The sequence below is a fragment of the Mesocricetus auratus genome, unplaced genomic scaffold, assembly GCF_017639785.1.
Source record: "Mesocricetus auratus isolate SY011 unplaced genomic scaffold, BCM_Maur_2.0 Super-Scaffold_100024, whole genome shotgun sequence".
Lineage (NCBI taxonomy): Eukaryota > Metazoa > Chordata > Mammalia > Rodentia > Cricetidae > Mesocricetus > Mesocricetus auratus.
Window position 1 is genome coordinate 12,419,675 of NW_024429205.1, and position 15,570 is coordinate 12,435,244.

Below are 15,570 nucleotides of genomic sequence, written 5' to 3' on the forward strand. Positions count from 1 at the left end.
GTCTGACAGCTGTAATAATCTATGGGTATAGAGATGCAAATTTAGAGGACAGTTTGATACTATATCCATTTAGCAAAATAGTAGTAGTAGGTTCACCCCTGGGACCTTTGAGTTCCCCAGCCATGGGTTCTTGATCCAAAATACAGTACCAAGCACGTGTTACCTCTTGTAGAGTGGTTCTTTTTTTTTTTTTTTTTTTTTTTTGGTTTTTCAAGACAGGGTTTCTCTGTGGCTTTGGAGGCTGTCCTGGAACTAGCTCTTGTAGACCAGGCTAGCCTCGAACTCACAGAGATCCGCCTGCCTCTGCCTCCCAGAGTGGTTCTTAAATCCAATCATAAAGCAGTCACACTCATAACATGTAACATCCATTCCGCTACTGAACCCATGGTCACTACTGTAGCTCACAGGGTTCCCAGCTGAGTTAGACTGCTGTGCACTTCCTGGTACTTTGAAAGACAACCAGCAAGGAAGAACTCTCAGTTACACTTGACTCATTTACTGAAATGTCATGTTCCATAGATGCTGTTGTGATCAGGGTTGTTTTCTTGCTTAAATTGTTAGAAAAAGATTTGAAGTGACAGCTCATTCTTTATACTCTTTCACATAAAACACTGAAGATGAAACCTCTTCTCTCTTTAGGATCCACATGTTGACTGTTATACAGTATCATCTATCAAGAGTAAGCTAGGCTTGGATCGCGATGCCCTGGTTGGTCTGGCAGTACTTCTTGGCTGTGATTATCTTCCAAAGGCAAGCTGAACTCATCACTTCTTTCTCAATACCTATAATACTTTATGTGGGGTGTGTGTGTGTGTGTGTGTGTGTGTGTGTGTGTGTATGCGAATATAGTATGGTTATATAATTATGAGTTCATTTTAAGTATAAGACATTCACTAACAAAAAATAATCAAAAGGACTGATGAGATGATTCACAGGTGAAAACACTACTATGCAAGTGTGCAAGTGTGACAGCCTGAGTTCCATGCCTGAGATATACATAAAAGTGAAAGTTAAAAAACCAAGTCCACAAAATTGTCCTCTGACCTTCCACAAGTGCCATGGCACATATGCACTCACACACACACACACACACACACACACACACACACACACACACACACACACACACACACACAAATAATAAGTAAATAAATCCAAAAACAGTTAGCATCTCACATAATGCTAAAAGGCTACCTTGTGGCAATAAATGCTACAAAGGGAGTTCAGGAAGTGATCCACACAGCTTCAGCCTCAAAAGAGATTGGCATGTGTGCTTGACCAACCTATCAGAGAAGTTTAAGGATGCCTCTTGTTTTATAGCAGTGCTAGTTTCTAGTGTGGCTTTACCTATTTGCACACATGTGTGTGCTCTCCTCACTGCTGCTAAGCATCATCATTACACAGGTAAGCCATTCATACCTCCCAGTACTGTATTAGATTTTCTTCATAGAGTGATGAGAGTTAGGGCAACCTTGTCGTAAATACCCTGTGCAAAAAATGCAGATGGTCACTATTATACCTCTTTAAATGTGTCCCCATCATTCCAGATTAACATTTAAGTTTGTTTTTCCACTTTATGAAAGGGAGTGCCTGGAGTTGGAAAAGAACAAGCACTAAAACTGCTGCGGATTTTGAAAGGTCAAAGTTTGCTTCAGAGGTAACTCAGTGTTGCTTTTTACTCCACACTGGACACTTTTTCTTGTTGGACTCAGTAGTGAATTCACAGAAAGATTACTTTTGAACTGCTCTGTGTTTTCATTTCTGGCAATTAATTCTTGCTTATCTTGAACTCTTCCAACAAAGCATGCTATTAAGTATGTATTTTTGCTTCAGTGCACATAGTACAAATATGGTAACTTATAGCTATGGGCGTTTTTTTCCACAGGCTGATTTAGACCATTAGCATCAAGTAAAGATGAACATAACATTAAAATGATTTTGTATTTGATGCTTTGATAGTATATTTAGTTTCTACAAACGAAGTACTACATAACATGTTGAAAATACTTAATAGGTAACATTGGATAAAGAACGTTTAATTTGGACCAGCGATGTGAATCAGCATGTTACAGGACTCACAGCCCAAGCCTGATGACCTGAGTTCATTTGGCCTCCTAGAACCCATGATGGAAGGAGAGAACTGACACCTACGAGTTGTCTCACTTCCATTATGTACACTGCAGCTTAATACATGCCTGCCAGCATGCATGTACACACCAGCGTGCACACACTGTACAGGAATGCATACACACAATACTACAATAAGTAAAACTTAATATCAGAAAACTTTGTCCTTTGTCTTGCTGCTATACATTTAGTAATGTATTAATTCTAACTTGAGCTGTACAAGTTGAGGATCCAATTAAGATACAGATTATATGGAAATTTATAAACTGCTTATTCTCTTAAAAGCTTGTGAATTATATGTATTTCATGAAAGCAATTGTTTATAAAAATTGAGATTAATGGCAAGCTATAAAATAAGAAAGAAAGAGACCTGGGAGGTTAAACATAGTCCTGATCAACCCTCAGTAGGTCTAAGGTAGTATATTTCTCAAAAGAAACTCTAAGATGTTAGAAGTAAAGAAATGACTGAAAAATCTTTCAAATCACTGTACCCTTTCATATAGTGCTTCTCTTTTACCTGTAAAACTGTTGGTAGACCAAAGTCTTTAGTAAGTTACTGGTGGACGTGTGGTTATTTTGTCAAAACAGGGAAGAAATGGTAGAATTTGTCATGGGAATGAATAAAGGAACTATCTCAGAAATGTCTTTATAGTAAAATAAAGAATTCAACACAAGAAAATATGATACTTATCTAACTCTGAGCTACTCTTACTAAAATAGTGTCAGCAAATATGTATTTTTTGGCAACATTTAAACATGGTCTTTATACTTATCATTATCCATCCTTCTAATTTTAATAATTTATATTATTTTCCAATTTTTTAATATTCAAACTCTTATCATTTATCCAGGAGCTATTAATACAGATTTTTAGTATGCTTGCAGTTATTCTTGACAGTAAATGAGTCAAAATTTCTAGCAGTTAATTAATTACCTCAGTATTACACATCACCCTGTGAACTCAATGTCTTATGAGTGGCATCTAGGTGTCCTTGATAGTATTATGTTAACATGAAACTTTCGGCAAAAACAAATTTTATTACTCAAAATCTTAGCAGTTACATACATGTTTCTTAAAACCTTGCATTACGGGGGCTGGAGAGATGGCTCAGAGGTTAAGAGCATTGGCTGTTCTTCCAGAGGACCTGAGTTCAATTCCCAGCAACCACATGGTGGCTCACAACCATCTGTAATGAGATCTGGTACCCTCTTCTGCCTGTGGGCATACAGACAGACACTGTATATGTAATAAATAAATAAATATAAAATAATGCTTAAAAAAAAAACCTTGCATTACACAAATAATATTTTGCCATTTTTATACAACAGATTAAGAAAAAGGAAAGTAACATTTTAAATTGTCCATTTTTAAAAGTTTTATCAGAAAACTTAATGTCTTATTTGAACCTACTCTTTACCCTAATTTCCAATTAAAAATATGATAGCGCATATAATTCTGCTTGCTTTGTGCTCTGGCACACAATAAAGGGATGAGAAAGGGCAAATACAAATTATTCTTCCCATTTACTGCTGCCTAGCAAACTCATCAAAAAGAAAAAAAAAAGGCTGAATGACTGTGATTAGATACACATCTGTATAGACGTATATATATGCACACTCTGCCCCCCCCTTTGCAATTCTCTGCCTGGGACCACATGTAAAACTTATAGAAAACTAAGCATTTTTCGAGGCCAGGCAAGTGGGTTTATAACCAGCAAAGAGAAAATAATTTACAGATTAAAGGGACTAGGATAACCTGACGTTTGAGAACGTATTTTTTATTACCTCAATTTTTTCTGTTTTTTTTTTTTAAACCATTTTCTAATAAAGATTTAACCAGTGGATTGAAGAACCTTGCTCCTCTATTCCACAACCAGCAGCTAAAAACGTGGCTCACTGCTCTGTGTGTTCCCATCCAGGTAAGAAGGCATAGCATACTCCAGAGTATTGGAGTCTGAGTGTTCCTCATCCTTTCTTACCCCGTATCAAGACACTGCTTGGAAATATCTTAAAGTCAGAAGACATCATGAGCATGCAATAAATGTTTGATAAATGAGATAATGTGGTAGCAATGGAAAATACAGAATGAGTAAAAGTTCACAGTTACCAAATTATTTAGATTTTAGAACTATGTTTTGATATATGAATCTATTTTTATGATGAAATATAAGTCTTAAAGGAAAATGGAACTAAAAGCATTTATTTTTATCAATATTTTATGTTTATATGATTAATCTTAATTAAATGTACTTAATCCTATGGCACATTTTTACTGGCTCTATAGATAAGGATTTAAACCTAGTTTCCAATACAAGTTCATTCTTGTTGAAAATAGGTTGGATCTTCACTAAGTCTTAATTGAAAAAGATAATTTTGAACATGAGCTGAGTGTGGTACACACTTATGATTTAGTACTTGGGAGGTGGAGACAGTAGAACCAAGAGTTCAAGCCCATCTTAAATTACATAAGGAGTTTGAGGCTACTCTGGGCTACATGAAACCCTGACTCAAAAAACAAAACAACAAAGGTATTCCTGAGTGTGATTCCTTTCAAAGGAAATGAGGGCCCCACCCACACCCGTCCTGTAGTGATATTCTTCCTTTTCCAGGCATAGTTTAAAGCAGCTAAGACGTACACACTGGCAGAGAATACAAAGCAGGTAGTCTTTTAAAATGCTCAGTAAGAAGCCATTTCATGGATTATTATGTTAAGGAAATAACCTTTCTTACCAATAATTACATTCTACTCACCTGCCTTGTAGTTATTACATAAACCACAAAGTTTTCCATTATTGGATGTAAATGAATTAATACTTCCAATAAATGAGTACATTGTCAGCAGTGTCATGATAGTGAGTTGTAATTTGTCCTAAAAACCACCCTGGTGTACACTATTCTTTCAACCTAAATATATTGAAACCAACCGTGCCAGACAATATTAATTTTGAAATTGAGATAATGAGAAAAAAGTACATGTTGAAGCTAATTCTTCACAGCAGTAAAAATCACACATCTTTGTGTCTCCAAAAAGGTTCACCTAAGGATCATGAACGTAATGGATGCACATTTTGTAAAAGTGACAGATATTGTGAACCACATGATTATGAATACCGCTGTCCTTGTGAATGGCACCAGACGAACCATAATAGGCAACTAAATGAAATAGAAAACATTATTAAAAAGTAAGTTGTTCATAGCGACTTAATGTTTTTTATGACCTGTATAGATAACTGATGTTGATTTACTTCCCCAATGCTAAACTTTCCCCATATATCTAGATTAATCAAGCCTCACACACTGTGTTGTTGATTCTGTTAAAACAAATCTCATCCATCTGGGCCCGTCACAGTGGCACACACCTTTAATCCCAGCATTTGGGAGGCAGAGAAGTTGTCTGGTCTCCATAGCAAGCACCAGGCCATCCAGAGTTGCATAGTTAGAAAATCATCCATCTAAGAAGCTTAGCAGGCAAAGGTTGCTCGCAGCCAAACCTGGTGACCTGAGTTTAGTCATCAGAACACACATGGGAGAGGAGAACCTGCTTCAGCAAGCTATCCTCTGACCTCCACACGTGTGCTGTTCACATGTGCCCAACCAAATTCACACACACATAAATGAATATTACAAAAAAGTAACAATAAAATTCCATCTGAGAAAGTAGCAGTTTAAGTTTTTCACAGAAAGGCTTGAAAGATACTGGATGTGTATATTTGTTATGAAATGAGATTGAATGAGATTTCAGTCAATCTAATTATGTGATTGTATTGATAATGTGTATAATTTATCTCTAGGAAAGCTTGCAGTTGCAAGGGATTTCCATTCCATGAGGTAATAATAATCCAATTGTATATTTTTTTTTAATTGTTAAGTTTTAAAGTCCTGAATCCTGTTTTTGTTTTTTTATACTTAGGTAATCCAAGAATTCCTTTTGAATAAGGATAAAATGTTGAAACCTATCAGGTACCAAAGACCTGATTTATTATTGTTTCAGGTATCTGAAAATAAACTCTTACTTAATAGTAAAATTTGATATAAGGAACATAGGAAGGATGTTAGCTTTAGTGTGTGAGAGGATAACTAAGATAAATAACTATTGACTATCCCTATATTCTTCAGCATTCATTTATAACCTTTACCCCTTAGCTATGCAAGGTCCGTACTTCCCAGACCATAAGGCAAACACAGGCTGCTTCTCAGAAGATTCTCAGTCACCATGTATGCACACAGTGAACCCAGGAATGTGTCTGGGGAAGAAGGGCTCAGACAAGGGGTACATGGTCAAATATATGATATGATTCTGAATATGAAATATCTGTAAAATAGAAATAACATTACCATCTCATCAAGTCACCATGAGGGTTAAATGAGATTATTTTAACCCCTGATATTGTAGTTAGGGGGAAAGGATGACTAAGTAAATCTAGTTGCACTCTTACCTTGTTAACAATAGTATATGTAATGTATTAAATGTCTTCCCACTTAATCTATATAACCTATCAACAGGGTTACATTCTCTTTGTTTACGATGGAAAAATGGCCTAAGAGAGGTCAAGGCCCTTAGCCCACCTTCTCAGACATAAGCTGGCATTCTGAGTAAAGAACCCTCTCAACCACATTGTTCTCTGACACTTTATCCTTAGGGAGCTCATTGTTTCAGGGAATTGTCTCATTAATATTGCTTTAACATTACTCTTAAAAGAAAATGTCTGAGGGTATTTCTTGTCTAAAAAGTTTTAATATTGATTTTACTGTGTTTATAGAGGTTAACTGTTCAAAAAATGGAGTGGCCCAGTCACTATGCATGTGAGAAGTTGTTGGTGCTTTTGACCCACTATGACATGACAGAAAGAAAACTTGGGAGAAAGAACTCTGGTCAACTACAGCCAATTAGGTAATGTAGTTTAAGGAATTGTATGGTCAGGGCTAGAGAGATGGCTCAGTAGTTAAGAGCAATTGGTGCTCTGCTGGGGTACCTGGGTTCACTTCCCGGCACCCATCTGGTAGCTCACAACTATCTATGACTTCAGTTCCAGGGGATACGATGCCCTCTTCTGATTTCTGTAGGCACTGTGCATGCTTGTGGTACACAAATATACATGCAGGCAAAGCACTCATACATGTAAATTAAATAAATCTAAAGAATAATTTTTTTACTATTAGAAAAAATAAATTTGTGACTGTTTCTACTTGAATATTTGCTGACCAGAAGGGTTAGTATTTCTCCTGTGTATATAATAACTGTTTTCCAAAGGTGGAGGAAAGCCTGGAAATTAAAAGCATATTCAGGCCTCACACTCAAAAATACATAGTAAATTCAGGTATTGACATAATTTTAACTTCTAATGCATGCTACTTCAAAAGTAAAAAATGAACAGAAAATATAAAAAGAACCAGGCTTAATGAAGAACTCTTTCAGTGAACAGAAGAAAACACAAAGTGATGGAGTAATATTTTAAAGTAAACATGACTGGCAGCGTTGAAGTGATTAAGCATTGTTCACTTTAAAGGCTTTTCATATACTTGAAGACTTAAGATTTTACCACACAAGACTCTCATTAAAAGCAATACTACTAACCCCAAGCACAGTAGCACACCCTTTTAATCCCAGCACTGAAGGCTGAGGCAAGCAGATCTCTGATAGTTAAGGCCTACAGGACTGCATAGTGAGACCTTGTCTCAAAGCAAGCAAGCACACATGCCCATAGAAAACTATGAAAAGTATACATCAAAAAAGACAAAGTGAAGCCAGAGGAAGATGTGGACAGGGGACACTGGTCAACAATTTAATGAACTGGATGAAATTACTTACCTGCATAATTATATTCACCTAATTTTAATGACTAATAAATAATAAACTAAAACTCTTCATTTTGGATTGTATCCCAAGTGTTAGTCTTAAATCTTTAAGTACATGTTTTGAGAGTATTTTTTATATCTGTTGTACATCAATATGTTTTTCTACTAGAAACAATATCTGACATTCAAACAATTACAGTTCAAATAAGAAGTAAAACTATCAAACCAAGAGTATATATATATATATATATATGGAGGAAGAAGTGAGTAGAAAAAATTTCCAACAGAAAACATTAAATTTATGAATGAGTCCAACTCTCACTAGTCATAATAAATGTAAGTGGATTAAATTCATCTTTTAAAATTCATATTGCATTGAATAACTAGAGATAAAAATTTTAATAATAAAATACAAAGTAAGTATACAAAGTTCAAAAATAAAGATTTAATAGGCAAATACCAAAGAAGTGTAACAAAGTGACTTTACAAGAAAAATCATGGAAAAACCAATACTACATAATAATAAAAAAAAAATGCTGGAGAGATGGCTCAGAGGTTTAAGAGCACTTGTTACTCTTGCTGAGGACCTGAGTTCAAATCCCAGAACCCACATGGTGGTTCATAGCCATCTGACAGTCCAGTTCCAGGGCATCTCAGTCCCTCTTCTGACCTCTGTGGGGACCAGGCATGCATCTGCTGCACTTACATACATGCAGATAAAACACTCGCAAATAAAATAAAATGAATAAATACAATGAAAATATGTGTGTACATATATATATGTTTTTTAATAAATCCAACAATTTTCAACTGTCTCACAATGAAATTATTCAACTGAGTCCAAAGAATATATAGGCAGTAATTCCTTATATCTTTACTTAGACTAAATATTGATAGAAATTGAAGTTTATAAATTAAAATTTTACAAATAACTTGTACAGTTAAACTTCAGTATATGAATTTATTTTTCAGAATTGTTAAGCCCCGAATCAGAAATGGAGTTCGTTGTCTTGAAATAGAATGGGAAAAGCCTGGTATGTATTTATTATACACAGAACGTTTAATTTATAACATTTGATCCAATTGTGAAGTAGATAGTGAATATTTAGAAAGCTTACATGCTTGTGGAAGTCTTGAAAAAATCACATGCACTATGAATTTTATTTTTATTTTACCTGTTGTATTTTAAGTAGATTTTGACTAATAAAGGTGATAAACTTCAAGTGCCTTTATTTTTACCACCTTTGACATTTCTTTAATGTTTGGAAATAATGCAAAAATAGTTGTGAATCATATTTCTTTTTAAAAAATTGCTTCCACAAGTGCTCTGTCTTTGGGGTCTCACGTTTAGCTGTTTCTAAGGCAGTTGAGGTGAGTGAATAGTAACTAAAGAATTTTTCTTCCCTTTCCTTTATTCTATTTAGTTTCCGTGTGAATTTGTACTTCAGCTACAACACAAAAATAGTGTAAGCTCTGGATAAGCTTCCAGACTAGAGGTCAGAAAAGTGGGTGATTTAAAATGGACATGACTCAAGATTCGTGGGCTTTTATTGAATTTTGTATGTAGTGACCTGTGTGAGGGTGTGGGTCCACACACAGACATGCTACGGTGCACATGTGGCAGTCGGAGGACAATTTGCAGGATTCAGTTTTCTCCTATCTCATTTAAATATCAGAATATAACATTTTTAAAAATCCAGTCTTTACCAATTCAAACACTTTAAAAGTTCAGTCTCTTCAAAAATATATTCAACTTTTCTTTTAAAACTCCAAGTCTCTGGAAAACTCCAAAAGCTCTTTAAAAGTCCAAAGTCTCAACTGTGGGCTCCTATATAATCAAAGCAAGTTAAATACGTCCTTACTCTGTTAGGGAAGAGCCAGGGACAGTCATGGTTAGAGCAAGGCAAAACCAAAGTCCCGCAGTGCAGAGCTTAGTGTCACACTGTGGGATCCACTCACGATCTTCTGGGCTCCCCCAAAGTGTTCACCACAGTACACAACACACACAGCTTGTCTCCTAGGCTCCGGCTAGCCACACATCACAGGTGCTGCTGTCCTTGGCAATCCTCCCCATAGTTCTATGGTTTCCTACTACCAATGGACCGCACCAATAGCCTTTCCTGGACTCTCTTCATGGTATCAAGCCTCAACTTCTCTGCATGATTCCCTTCAGTCCTGGGCCTTCAGCTGCTACTAGGGCTGCACTTATGGCTTCTTCTGACTTCTCAAAGTGCCAAGCCTCAGCATCTGTCCATGACCGCTTCGTGTTTTCATAACTATTTGGGGACTCAGAGCGCGTGCGTGCGTGCGTGCGTGCGTGCGTGCGTGCGTGCGTGCGTGTGTGTGTGTGTGTGTGTGTCAATCCTGAGGAAACACTACCAGAAAGTCTCACTCAGTGATTCACTCTTCTTTATGACCACTAATTTCTCATCCCCCACTAACCAGCATCAATTGTCCCAGTAATGCAAAGGCTTCACTTCAGGGGTACTGGTCTCTTGTTAATCACAGCTAATTCTTTGGGCCCAGCTAACCAGAACCACGGATTCTTGATTCAAAATAGCACACGACCCCCAGAGAATCTTTAAGGAACTCTCAGATTTCCCTCTGAAACTTAAGAAAAAACCAAGCTTCTATCCTCTGCGGTGATCTCAACATTCTTATCTTCCAAGCCCACAGAGCTTAGCCCAGGTCCCAAAGCCCTTCCACAATCATCACCACAACACTATGGTCAGATCTATCGATTTCACCATATCCTCTATCAATACCCCATATCCTGCTTATATGTCTTTTGTTTTTTTTAACTAACATAGAAACTAATGTTTCCTTATGGCATTTTCATACATACTTTGTTTTCTGGTTCATACATACAGGGATATTTTCCAACTCCCCGTTTATACCATTCTACCTCCAGTATTACCTTTCGCTTTTATATCCCATGTTCAGTTGTTTTGCCCACCCCACTTCCTTAAAGCCTTTCCCCCTCTGCCATAGGCCCCTTTACAGTACAAATTGAAACCACTTAAAGATTCCATGTAATCCCAGTCAGAAAACTTACCGTCAAACAAGCAAATAACAACAAACGCTGGTGAGAATGTGGGAAAAGAGAAACCCTTTATCGGCTGTTAATAGGAGTATAAATTAGTGCAGCCACTTTATAAATCAGTATAGAGGTTTCTCAAAATTAGGGGGAAAAAAAGTAAAGAGGACCCAGCTATATCAACCCTAGGCAGATTCTCAGAGGACTGCCCTTCCAGAGAGATACCTACACATACGCATTTATTTATTTATTTAGTTAGTTTTTTATGAGGCAGGGTTTCTCTCTATTGTTTTGGAGGCTGTCGGTCCAGCCCGGCCTCGAACTCACAGAGATCCGCCTGCCTCTGCCTCTCGAGTGCTGGGATTAAAGGCGTGCACCACCACCGCCCGGCTCACATACGCATTTTTTTTTCCTTTGGTTTTCATGAGACAGGGTTTCTCTGTATTGTTTTGGAAGCTATCGGTCCAGCCCGGCCTCGAACTCACAGAGATCCGCCTGCCTCTGCCTCCCGAGTGCTGGGATTAAAGGCGTGCGCCACCAATGCCCGGCACATACGCATTGATTAATGCTGTAGTCACATCAGAAAGGAAACAGACTAAATGTCTGTAAGTAAATAGATAGTGAAAATATTTAGTACATATACTCTATAGCATTTCATTTATTCAGCCTTAAGAAAAAAATAATGTTGTGAAATTGGCAGGAAAATGCGAGCCAGGCTCAGAAAGACAAAAAGCATATGTTCTCTCATATGCAAATCCCAGTTTTTAGCTTTTCTGTATATATTTTATTGTGACCTCCATATAAACATTCTCATTTCATCTGTTTGTGGATCCTCTGATACTGGGAGTTATCTTAAGAAATTGATAACCAGGGCAAAGAATATGGAGGTGTAACTTGCCTAGTTCACAGGAAGCCCTTTGTCTTGGAAATGGTTTGCTTTCTTCCTTATCTCTAATTTTAACACTTGATCTATAAGTTTTCTGTTCTCTCAACTGATGCTACTATCTCTGAAACAAGAAAAAATAGTTTTAAAACCACAACAACAATATACATGAGGGTAGGAGGGAGAAAAGTGACCCAGGATATATTCTTTTTTGGGGGGGGGGTCACAACAGGGCTTCTCTGTGTTGTTTTGGAGGTTGTCTTGGATCTCACTCTGTAGAGCAGGCTTTCCTCGAACTGAGAGATCCACCTGCTTCTGCCTCCCAAGTGCTGGGAACCAGGATATATTCTATGCTTGTATGTGATTATCAGAAATAAACAATAGAGAAATGACAACGTTGTAGAGCAAGATTTGTGATGAGTTATCTGCCCATTTTTGGACAGTGTAGTTTTCCTGGTAACTACTTGGAAAACTGAGTTTTTAAACCTTTAGTTGTCTGCTTTTTCATAATTTTAATCTTCTAGAGCATTATGCTATGGAAGACACAGAGGCTGGAGAACTGGATCTCCTTACTGTTGAAGAAGCATCACTGTTTGAAGCAGCCTATCCTGAGGTTGTTGCTGTCTACCAGAAACAGCAGTTAGAAACTCAAGGGAAGAAACAGAAGAGTAAGTATTGAGCTAGCTGGGCAGGGCACCAGCTTTGCATAAAGCAAGAGTAAGAGCAGTGCTCTTGCTTCTGTGTTTCCATAAGCTTTATCTCCCAATGCTGCAGTGCTAGCAACCATACCCTAGAACCTCCCAAATGCCCCCTAGAACCCCCCCAAATGCCCCCCAGGTATGCTCCCAACTGCATTTCGTACCGAGCCCCACACACTTCCTTTAAAACTGAAATGCTGGGAATCCACCATTATGCTCTGTTTACTAGCTTGAGTATGGTAAGTACAGAGGAGTGTGTAACACTAACGCTAGCCAGCTTTAGAGCAGTTACTGCAAAGATAACTTGTGTTATAAGTGCATTTTCTTTATTCCTCAGAATTCAGTGAGGAAAGTAAGTCATTATTGACATTTCCCAAAGAAAACTAATAGTGTTTCCAGGAATGTACTGGGTAGTGAGTGGAGGTGGGTGCAAAAAAAAAAAAAAAAAGAAAACTTACATAAATTACTGGTTTAACTCTGGTTTAGAGTACTGTTTTTCATTTTGCTTGAGGTTTTTTGTTTGTTTGTTTGTCTTCCCAAGTTAAGGAAAAGAGTATTTATTATATGTTTTTCTTTTCAGGTAAGAAAGTTAAGCCTAAAGGAAACAGTTTACCAGAATTGGATAATGTAGTCAGTTCTCAATCATTTATGACTTTAAAACCTGTATGTGAAGTCTTCCCCAAGCAAAATTGCAAAATTAATTTGGAAATTTCTCCAGATCTTATTTTGCCACAGGAATCTACTTCTCCCTCACTGAGGAGTTTAGTTTTTTCTGAAAGTACTCCCTGTTTGAATTCGCAAGAACATTTCCTGCCTTCTCCAAAACCTTTGACTGGAAAGCAAACTAAAGATGTCACTAATTTTCTAGTTGCAGAATGCAGTCAGCCCAGCTCTTCATCCCACAATATTTCTGTGATTTCTAATCTAGAGTTGAGTACCATTGACTGGGAAGGAACTTCTTTTAGTAATCTTCCATCTGTTCAAAGAAACACTTTGTCCCAAGATTTACAATCAGAGCTTGAGTCATCATCCATCCTTCCTGACTTTGAAAATACCCCAGAACAATTGCCATACAAATCAGAACAACGCACCACAAACAATGAAGAGCTGGGTAGAGATCTTCAAAAGATTAATCCTGAAGAACACCTACTTTCTGGCATCACTGCTTTATATCTTCACGATTTGCCTCTAAAGGAACGAATACATATAAAGTCCTCATGCCCTGAGTATAATGTACAAGCACATGCTAACCTGGAAAGTTTGCCCATAAAAGTAAAAAGCTCTTGTATTAATGACAGTAGCTCCTCTGGTTGTTTATCGAATTTCTCAAAGGAATTTCCAGGAATATATCTGCACAAAGAGTCCAAAAACTTGAAAGTACTAGACAACCAACTCCTTCAAGAAAATTCTACAGTGAATACTTCCATACCTTACTCTTTTGATGACAAAGTAGTAGAGATCTCCAGTCTTCATGTTGGGCTCCCAAATACTGCTCTGCCTCATAACCCAAAAGTTGATGAGAAAACTACAAAGAACCTTGTGAAGAAGAGTGTTTGCCTCAAGAGAGATTCCTCAGATGAAGAAAGTACTCCAGTGTCCTGGAAAACTAAGTATACTGCTCCAAAAGTGAAACACGGTTCTCAGAAGCATAGCCTAGCCCAGGTCAGAGATAAACCCAGAAATCTGAAAGTAGATGCTAAAGAAACCAAACCATGTACAAAGTCTTATACAACAGCTGAAGAAGAAGAAAACTCATTCTCAGATCCAGCAAAAAGGACTCAGAGTTTTCTCCAATATCATAAGAAAGATGAGGACTCTGCTGCCTGCTTAGAAAGTCCTCTCCCTTTACGTCAGAGGTTAAAACTCAGGTTCCAGAACACTTGAAGTAGATTTTATAATACTTAATTTAATTTATTTGAATGTTGTCAGCATTAGCTGGTTCATGGTTGGTAGGAAATTTACATGGTTATGTGCCATTTTAATCAAATTGTGGTTTAAAGTGTTAGCAGCCATGTATGGTTCATGCCTGTGATCACAGCACTTAGGAGGTGGGTGTAGTCCATAGGAACAGGAGTTCAACATCATCCACTGGTGTATGAGGAGTTTCGGGCCAATCTGAGTTATCTAAGGAAGAAAAAATGAAAACTTTGACTACAAAGTTGCTTTTTTTTTAATGACAAAAGATGTGATTTTGATTACAAAATATGGTGACAGCTTCAAATAATGTTTTAGGACATATTTTACCATTCTTGAAATGTCTTTACTGATTATTGTCTAGCTTTAACCAATTAATGTATTCTTTGATAGAATAAATGCGCTATCATTTCTAATTTTTCTTATGTAAGCCTCTAAAGTATTTGTTACAGTCTAGTTTATTCCCAAGAGGGTAACACTTTGTAATTGTATTGCAGTGTCTTCATGGCCCTTCCTAATGGTATATTTCCTCTTCATGTTGAAGTACCATTAGCATGCTCTTCCACTTTTAGTAATGTCATTTTTGAGAAGTAAAAATGGAAAAAGATGATGATGTGGAGTGAAGTGTATTTGTAAAGTCTGAAGAAGGAAAGTTGTTCCTTATAGACATCAGAAGGTCAGGCACTGCAAGTGGAAAATGTTTTTAAAATCACATGTAAAATCACATGAAGCTTATCTGGATCACATAGTTAATAATAGCAACTGTGTGAGTCCCACCTTTGCTTTCTAGTTTGGATCTTACATTGTTTATTTTTGTCTTGTTTTTAATCTGTAAAACTGCTCCCTTTTCTTTAAAAGTTAGTTTGTATGTTATATTGACTTTAATCCCTACAAATACTAAGTGTCTTACATAAATTGTAATCAAAAATTCTAGAAGCACCTGGACTTTAAAAGAAACAGTACAACTTCTTGTAAATGACTGGAGCCTGAAAGTAGAATGTCTTTTGGATCCATCAAAAAGTGCTTTAATCCCAGTACTTGGAAGGCAGAGGTAGGTGCATCTCTGAATTCAGGGCTAGCATGGCAAGCAGAGCTAGTTCTAGAGTAGCCAATGC

At 37.0% G+C, this 15,570-nt stretch overlaps 1 protein-coding gene across 2 annotated transcripts in view; it reads left to right on the plus strand.

Moving 5' to 3' along the window:
* The window catches only part of Gen1 (GEN1 Holliday junction 5' flap endonuclease), a 28,755-nt gene extending 13,693 nt beyond the window's left edge, over positions 1-15,062 (plus strand). For both annotated transcript variants that reach the window (XM_040730710.1, XM_040730709.1), the window contains exons 5-14: positions 640-750; positions 1,584-1,657; positions 3,958-4,046; positions 5,159-5,309; positions 5,919-5,955; positions 6,038-6,118; positions 6,888-7,018; positions 8,896-8,957; positions 12,368-12,511; positions 13,122-15,062. In XM_040730710.1, coding sequence (XP_040586644.1) covers positions 640-750; positions 1,584-1,657; positions 3,958-4,046; positions 5,159-5,309; positions 5,919-5,955; positions 6,038-6,118; positions 6,888-7,018; positions 8,896-8,957; positions 12,368-12,511; positions 13,122-14,425 — 2,184 coding nt within the window. In that variant the 3' untranslated portion in view covers positions 14,426-15,062. The remainder of the gene's footprint in view (positions 1-639; positions 751-1,583; positions 1,658-3,957; positions 4,047-5,158; positions 5,310-5,918; positions 5,956-6,037; positions 6,119-6,887; positions 7,019-8,895; positions 8,958-12,367; positions 12,512-13,121) is intronic.
* Positions 15,063-15,570: the final 508 nt, after the last annotated feature.